General features: G+C 40.7%; 1 protein-coding gene across 1 annotated transcript in view; it reads right to left on the minus strand.

The window, feature by feature from the left end:
- The window catches only part of kif26ba (kinesin family member 26Ba), a 77,397-nt gene that overhangs the window by 34,272 nt on the left and 33,466 nt on the right, over positions 1 to 9,659 (minus strand). Inside the window, exons 4-5 of the mRNA XM_068592786.1 lie at positions 8,174 to 8,358; positions 1,822 to 2,029 (exon numbers count right to left, since the gene is read on the minus strand). Of these exons, the coding sequence (XP_068448887.1) occupies positions 1,822 to 2,029; positions 8,174 to 8,358 (393 nt within the window). The remainder of the gene's footprint in view (positions 1 to 1,821; positions 2,030 to 8,173; positions 8,359 to 9,659) is intronic.

The following is a 9,659-nucleotide window of genomic DNA, read 5'->3' on the forward strand; positions in this document are numbered from 1 at the left end:
ATAAGCAAGCCAAGATGCCGATGGCCAAAAACCAAGATGGTGACGGCCAAAAATCAATGCTGAACTCGAGGTTTCAAAACGAATGGTTGTTCACACGGTGAGTACGTCCACTTCCTGTATACAGTCTATTTCCAGACCTAAACTACAACATTGAGACTGTGTGGGAAACAGACCAAAGTATTCATATAGTATTTCATTGTATGAATTACTTGACAAACTATTGGCTCGCTTGTATTTTTTTTCTCTGGATCAATAAAGGCTCATTGATGTAATAATGTCAAAATCTATTTGTTGATTATTTTTTCTATTATTTTAGAACTACGGGTAACTAAATTATCAAATATATTAAGCATAGTATTTTCCTCTGACTTGGTGAAGTATAAAGAAGTGGAAAATGAAAAGGTAATACAAGTACATACAAATTGTACTTATGTTCGTTACTTAAGTAAAGGTACGTCACATCTTTCGACCCCAGTGACTGGAAGGTGACAGCACAAGCCAACTAACAGTTGTTTCAAGCCTTTGTTACATGTCATGTCCCTATCTCCCTCCCTTTGTTTCTATCTTCATCTTCAGTGTCAAATGTCCCACATCACCACACATGCAAGCATACATACAAGTACAGACAGACAGACAGACAAGAGCTCACAAATACAGTATGCACAACTAGCTGTGATGCACTGTACAGTTTCTCACTCATTCCCATGATCACAACAGGATGTGTGGGGTCCCTTTCCCTCTCTGTGTACCGGAATGGACGTATGACTGTTTGATGTCTGTTTGATTTTGTCCTCCATCGTCATTCTTTCTCCAGCAGTGACACACACAAACACAGAGTCAGTGAGTCTCTCACTCAAACTGTGGAGGAGGGGGCACTAAAAACTCATTACATGGACGATCAATATTGCACGCACTTGAGAAGCATGAAACCCCCTCACATCCGCAACACACACACACACACACACACACACACACACACACACACACACACACACAAGCCCGTTCCATCAACCGCTGGCAATGGTGACAGATGACTTTTGTCAGCCTGAGATGTGTTACCGTGGTAACCATTAGTCTGCATTCCACCAGTATGGTACAGAGGCCGGTGACACACACACACACACACACACACACACACACACACACACACACACACACACACACACACCAGTACATACATTTGGACAAACCGGCCAGTGGTGGGCCGACCGACAGGCAGACTGATCGCCAAGTACAAGTACTGACACTGAACTACTCACAAATACAGTAGCCAGGGCAATTAATAAAGGATAAATTATTAATCAAAATGAAGACTTTTTGGTTATCAATACCTCCGTAGCCCACAAAATCGGTCTATATTTAATAAGGCAAGAAAAAATAGAAACCTCACTACACTAATGACCAATTTCTGAAATCTACACTAATACAACTAACAAATTAGAACTGTTTCACATCAACTGACTTGGATTTGGCTGTTTTTTAATGAAACAAAATACAGGATTTATCTTCAAAAGTCAAGGAAGATGAGTCTATCTATCATAACATTACTATATAACTAACTAAATGTGTCTGACACAGAATTAATTGACACTAGACATTTGCTAAAAAGTTCAATTTTTTTAAATATAATGTTGTAAAAAAAGCATTAAACTGTCAGTGAATTTATGATATAAAAATAAATTGCATTATGTCACTTACCAAATATATAAATTAATATAAATTCTCCATTATGAACAAATGCCTCCACTTTCTGAAAAAAATGTAAAAAATGAAGACTATACATATTTTAAGAAAGATTTTGAGGAAGTATATTTCCTTTACCTTTCCAAGCCCAGGTGTATCTTTGATTTTGTTGGCTGCACGGAGAAGGCAGGGTGGAGCTGGGGGCGGGACCATCAACAGGGCGGAGCTAAAATTGGTGGGGAACAAGGGGGGGTCACATGGCGGTGAGGATGTTGTCACTGGAGCCATGACTGCCGCGGTCTTCTGCTTCTTCTTCTTGGATGCTAAGTTCAACTTTTGTGCAGCTCTGAGAGAGGAAAGCATAAGAGAGGAAAGAAGAGAAGCCAGTCAATCAAACTGATCTTTTAAAACAATGTACTCCGCTCCATCACTGTAAAAACAATACTGCACACACTCAGTAGTTTAAATAAAGACATTTTAACATTTTAAGTAGATGAGGAAGGACAGGTATGGTGGCTTATTTGCATGCACATGCAGCTATAATTATATGCTCCCATAGTTTGCCACAGTACCGCCATGGCAATCGACAAATATGCTAATTGAAGAATAGAACTCAATTACACACACACACACACACACACACACACACACACACACACACACACACACACACACACACACACACACACACACACACACACACACACTGCTGTTTACATATGTAGCAACATCTGGATAGGGAGTGGTTCATTTGCTTTATGCAGCTCAATTCCCTATAGCATTCAGTTGAAAAGGAGCCACCAGAAATTATATTCATACTCCATATATTCTGCCTTCTCCGTATTTGCTGTCTCCTTTTAACTTCAACTTCTAAATTTCGCTTCTGTCTCCTTCCTCATTTCTTGCTTCAACACAGAAATGTCTTCCTGTCTGCCTCTGTCAGCACGACGGTACTTCACATCATCTCTAGTGTATACCTTTTTATCCGTTTTTTAACTCTCTTTCTTTCTTTCTTTCCCTGCAGAAACACTGCATATCCACATAACAGACTGAATTTCTGCTCCAACCTAGATGAACTAAAAAGTCAACATGAGGCAGTTCTTACCAAGCACCAGTGGAAGGAAGAAACTGCTTTACTTGAGGATCTTTTGGGAAAGATTGTGTGTTTTACTCTACATTTATCTAACATTCATAGTTTGAGTTTCAGATTTGAAATACAAAATATATAGATATAAAATACAATGCATGCATTTGACTTAAAATGTAACAATTTTGAAAGAGCATAGTTAAAAACTAATCTATGTTTAGTAGATCAAGTTTATTAATGGAGCAATAATGCCAAATGATATCAGCAACAAAAGTACAAACATACAGTAAAGTTAGGTAAAGTAACTTTGCAACACCTGACAGACAGTTTTACTGGATTAACTGAAGTGAAGGACAACAAAGATGTTCCTCAGTTTTCTAGCTGAACTCCAGGAATGAAAGTGGATCAATAAACAGCAGCTTCAATAAACTCATTTTGTTTAGTCGGTCAGTTAACTTTTTTAACCTTAGTAACTGATCTCGACTTAAATTTGTGACCATTAATGTTCAAGGCTTAGAACAGGCTGCTGAGTGGTTGATCATGTACAGATAATAAGGGTTATGGATGAATAGATACAAATACATTATTTTCATTTTGACAAAAGCCTTGGTCACGTTGAGAGAGAAATGCAGGGGGATGAATAAAGGTTAAGTGAGAGCAATCTTGCAGAAAACCCAGGGACAGTAAATCTGCAGGCAGTAATTCAGCGAACATGATTTGTTGTCATTAGTAAAAAGTATTCATACGCGTCAGTGTAATTCCTTTTCTACAATTTATGAAGCCAGAATTCAAACTAGCAGATTTGCTGACAAACTGAGTTACATGTAGCACCAGTAAAAGTGCTCTGGCGGGAATTTTCTGCCCTGTCCTGCTTTAATCTATCCTCACATATATTTCTTTGATTTTAAAGAGAGCAAGATAGAGAGAAGACCTTGTGCCCTGACACACTCTCTGTCAAAGAGGCGTATTCTCACACCATTGGCTTTCAATTAACTGCAGCAGGTTGCAGAAATGAGTCTGTCTGTGTGTGTGTGTGTGTGTGTGTGTGTGTGTGTGTGTGTGTGTGTGTGTGTGTGTGTGTGTGTGTGTGTGGGGTGTGTGTGGGGGGAGGAGATGGGCGAAGATGTGGATTCAGTGACCCGGAGAACGACGAAGCGTTTCACCGTTTGGCTAGCTCTCCCAGGGGATTTGTGTGTGTGAATGTGTGTAGGTGTGTTTGTGACTGTGGATGTGTTTTTACATTATGTTTGAAACAAAGCTCCACAAGAAGACCACTAATTGTTTTTTCATTGTGTGCCAGCTCTGCTTCTATACATATTGCATCAAATGCAATCAAAAGTGCAATTTTTTTTTTATTGTATAACTCCAATGCTCCGATCCCCATATGCAGCACGAAGGTACACGAGGCTCAAGAATTTTAAAGAAGATGTGCTTGTATTCAAATCTACATTTGATTTCTATGTAACAATGGAAACGACAGGCTGCTGCAACTGCTGCAGTGCTGCTGCTGCAGTGCCGGTGCTTGTCGGATGAGACATGGCTATAATGGTTTCATGCACAGTTACTCTGTTGCTGAAGATTCCCACTTGCTCTCTGGGCAATGGTACTCACTTGTTGTGATTGTTTTTATAATGGAGCCTTTAAATCCGTCAGCCACATCAATTTTGTAACACGCTTATATATTTGTATGTGTGTTACTACACTATTATTATGTTCTCTCACCCTGACTGGTGTATTCTATGGCACAATTTAAGCATGGTAGACACACACACAAACGCCATCTAATTGGTAGTGCTTGATGACAAGTGCCCTGGGATTTGGTTAAGTGGATCTATTCCAATCTAACCCTAAAGTGAAGTGTGCTTGTTTTCCATCTATCCTCTCCATCTATCTACCCCTCAGCTCTTCCACTGTCACCTTTATCCCCTCCCCTTCCTCCATTACATTCAGTCAGTCCTCCTCTCTCCTCCATCTTTCACTTCACTATTTTTTCTATTTCAAATCCCTCTCACTCAAAAACCATCCCCTTATCTTTCCCTCTATTGTATTCCTTTCCTCCTCATTATTTTTATCCTTTCATCCTTTGCCTTCTTCTCCACTCCACCATCTATTCAGCCGTCCTTACACATATTGATCCCTTCACCCATCTTTGCCTCTCTTCCCCTCGGTCCCTTCATGTGTCTCTCTCTTGTTAGGAGGCAGCACAGGTCAAAGACAGCAGCTACTAACGTGTTGTTGCCTTGTTTCCCTCTCCCTTCCACAAAACTACAAACACTCGCCACGTACATACAAAGACTCTGTCGAAAAGGATACACACACACACACGCACACACACACACACACAGCTGATTTATGACTAGTGTCTGTGGGCTATGTTGTCGACTCAGTAACTAATTACATTCTATTTAACAGGCCGTCAGTGGAGGGAGATATAGGGAGAGACAGAGAGCGATGTTGTGTGTGTGTGTGTGTGTGTGTGTGTGTGTGTGTGTGTGTGTGTGTGTGTGTGTGTGTGTGTGTGTGTGTGTGTGTGCGTGTGTGTGTTGTGGGGGGAACAACAAGGCTTGTGTGGACCAACTGGCTTGAGTGACACTATCTATCTATTGACATGTACATGTAGGCTCCAATTTACACATTTCCTATCTGCCATGCTATCCTGTAACACAAGCCGAAGCATTAAAATATAAATACATTGATGTTTTCAATGGCTTAAGATGACCACATGATACTTCTGGCTCATGTGTACTCGAACACACACGTTGGTCTGCGATACTGTAGATAACTGAGCTGGTCACTAATCTGTCTGAACTAAATAGTTTTTTCATTACAGCAGAATGACGCACACTCTTTGTGTGATGTGTTAAACCACTTATAACTAAGCAATTTCCGAAACTAATGTTTGTGAGCTTTCGGTGTTTTGATTTCTATTGCATGGATAAAACTGTGAAGTTGGATCTTTTTTTGCTGCACTCCCGGTGCCTCCGATAGTGAAAACACCGAGGCCACGCGAAGAGCAAATAGTGTTAGAAATAATGTTAGAATAAAAGACCACTTTGAAGTACTGTTAAAGGACACATGGGCAAAGACAACAAATGTGGTTCTGATGTGATTGGGTAGTTGATATTTAAATCATCAAATCCTACATTATAAGTGGTGCGTCATTAGGGGCCAATTATCATTTTACACCATTTTAGTACACTTTTTTAAAAGAAAGAAAAAAGAGGCAGCAAGAGGTAAACAGAGAAAGAGAGTGGTTCCACAGCCACACAGTGTACACAAAAAAACAACGCCTTCCCAATTCACAAATTCACTTGGGACATATTAATTTACTCTGCTACCTCCAACAACACACACACACACACACACACATACACACACCACGCCAAATCCCCAAAGATCCAATCCTTGGAGCATGCAGGAAAAAATCCTTTACTGATAGAAACTCCCTTCCCCCAGTGAAGGAGAGCCTCCACACACATACACACACACACACACACACACACACACACACACACACACACACACACACATGCAGCATGTCTCTATCCTCTTGCCCGGCGTCCCTTGAGGGCCACTGCAGCACAGAGAAGATGGAGCGCTACTGCGTGAGTGTGACATATTCACAGACAGATCGGTACTAATGAAAGATATTACTCTCGTGCACATTAGTAGAGGTAAAGAAAAGGTCAATGCAGAGACAGAGAAATAGTTGGAAAAACATAGAAGCAGAACAAAAGCGAAGGAGGAGAGGAGCAAAATAGAGAGCAAAACAGAAATCAATTAGATGTAGACAAGGGATAGAAAGAGGAGGATCTGGAGGAAGAAAGGGATCGGGTGAGAGGAGATGTGGTGGACATGGGGATTTTGCTGTATGCAGACGGTGAGCAAGAGGGAGCTCGTGTTTGTGCGTAATAAGATTGTCTGTATGCAGTCCACGTCTGAGAGTAAAGACTAAGACAGCCATGGGATTTAACAGCACTGCATGGCTGCATCCATCGACCATAAACACACACACACACACACACAAGGTGACAGAGTGTATAGTGTTACCATTTGCCAATTAAACTAAAATCCCACCACACCCACAACACACAAATTATATGAAAATTGCAGACAAATGTATGTGAAGTTTTGAAAAGCAAACAAAACAAACACTGACACTGTGATTGAAGAGGACATTACAGATCACAGCATCGAAGATTTACAGTAATTATAGAGCCTGAAACAGGGGAGAAAGACTGACAAACACAAACACACACACACCCACACCCACACCCACACACACACACACCCACACACACACACACACGCACGTATCCACAATCAGTGACACCCGTACCATAAAACAAACACTGTTCACTCAGAAGTTTAATGCTCATAAATCAGCACAACTACAGCTGGTACTATGCTTGAAATGTCAACCAGATGTGTGTGTCTGTGTGTGTGTGTTTTTGTTTGTTTGTTTGTGTTCCAGGTAACAAGGCCTGTGAAATGGCCTTGTTACCTGAAAGTTCAAAGGGTCATAGAAATAAAGCTAAAGAAAGTGTGTGTGTGTGCGCGTGTATGTGTTTATGTGCATTCTCATATCATTTACGAGTTGCGCCTGGTCAAAGGTGCTTATAGGCCAGACAGCACTTTGTCTGCCACACTGAAGCACATACATCAAACACAAACTAAATTATCTGAAAACAAAATACAGAAATGTGCACACACCAATAGAGAAGATGAGAGAAGGAGGAGAGTACTTGTAGAAGAGAGGAGGGAAACCAACGGTATCATTCAAAATGTGATTTAACGCAACTCATTTGATACGACGTCTCAGCAATACTTCAGACACCGTGACACCCTCATAGTCTTGTGTTAGCCATGAATAATTTACTCATTCATTTCAAGCTTGCCATGTTTATTCATCAATAATTCACCCAGATTACCAGTGTCTTATTCATGTTGTCGCTCTGCATTATTCTGGATTCGATTACACAGCTCATCAGCGGTCGCTGACTGGATAGATCATTTATGAATGAACACGTAAAAAAACAGTTAAGTGCATTTAAGAACATTATATCACAGGATTTAATTTTTCGAACAACTTCATTTTACAACATTTTGAAATGCAGTTCTTAGATTGTATTCCCATTCATTATATCTGTCTGCTCTATTAGACAACTTAAGAGACAGCGTAAGCAGGACAGTGGTAATCTGTATCCATAAACCAAGATGAATCTGGCACAAATACACTGGTAAAATGCATGGCACACCCTTGTTTTTACTGAAATGGTCATACATTCTGACCTATACTGATTATTCTAGTCCCTTTAATGCAGCTAAATCCTAACAAAAATCACCCATGAGATTAAACAAAACACAGGACCACAGTGTTGTTATCATCTGAATGCATCTTACCTGGCAAAGAAGGAGGCGGCAGCAGAGGTGGTGGTGGTCGACGCGGTCGTGGTTACAGCTGGCGTGTGAGAGGGCGAGTTTGTGTTTGATGTTGAATTGGTGTGTGAAGGAGAGTGTGTGTTGTAGCGGTTCAGGGCCGCCTCGGTCAAACCTTCTCTGGAGTCCTCAGAGATCATCTGGGAGATCTGACAAGAGACGGAGACAGATTAAACACGTGTACTCCGAAAGTCAGAGTAAATTCCATGTGTGTTGTTCCACTAAATGTTTTGTTGTTCCACTAAATAGAACGAAGGAAAGACACACACACACATAAACACACGCACGCACACACACACACACACACACACACACACACACACACACACACACACACACACACTACAGTGAATATCTGTCTTTCTTTACCAGATGGTCAGATGAGAGACCAGAGTCTGGTTTCTCACACAGCTTTCCGTTGCTATTGAAGGATAAATCATGTAAATTAATCTAATGTAATTCTGATAAATATTTGGCTTCAGAAGTTCCGAAATTTCAACAGCTCCCAAATAATCTTTCAAAAGACTTACAACACTGCCAAACCTTCCTTTACTCTTTGATATTCATTGAGTTATTATTTGGAATAAAGTGCAACTTTTGGAGAGTTTATGGTAATGTTGTCTGAAACATGTATCTTCAACATGGCATCGTTCACTTATGTCAAGATATGTTTTTAGTCATGCTAATTTCAAGAGTGTGTGTTTGTGTGTGCGGGTGCTGTGCTGTGTCTGTGTTTTCTTTGGCAGACAGACAGCAGATAAACTCTCGAGTGAACCAGAAGGAGAATGTTGTCTGGGACCCACATAGACAGAAGCAAACAAACGCACACACACACACACACACACACACACACACACACACACACACACACACACACACACACACAATCCTCAGTTCTTGTTATTTAACCGAATGCCTCCTATGACAATTTCACCCTTACTGCTTTTCTTCTCTCCTCTCTCTTTTCTTTGCTCATTCAATTTCATTCCCTCTGTCCCTCTGCTCGGCCACCTTAAGCTATTCACATTTGTCCTTTATTATTGGATCATCCTTCAGGGCATTTGTCGTTTATTAGATACTATTCAGGAAAGGACAGTGTGGACAAAGAGAGAGAACATTTAACTTATAACACCATAACGTAATGCAATTTGCTGTGACTGTGTGAGTTAGTGTTTCATCAGATTTAGCCTATGCTGTAAAGATATAAATATATATTTTGATTATATGGTATGTGCCTCGACAACGAGGCCACTGGCCACTTCCTATCTATCAGCACTGTGTCCGTCCATCCATTATCCAAACCGCTTATCCATTTAGGGTCGCAGGGCGCTGGAGCCGATCCCAGCTGACGTTGAGCGAAGACAGGTGCACTGTGTCTATGTATCTAAATATTGGATAAAATTGTTAAATTGACATTTGTTCTGGGTTTAAACACATACAGAAGAAAAGG

The sequence above is a fragment of the Clinocottus analis genome, unplaced genomic scaffold (assembly GCF_023055335.1).
Source record: "Clinocottus analis isolate CAN_PGR_092001 unplaced genomic scaffold, fCliAna1.0.p SCAF_1, whole genome shotgun sequence".
NCBI lineage: Eukaryota > Metazoa > Chordata > Actinopteri > Perciformes > Cottidae > Clinocottus > Clinocottus analis.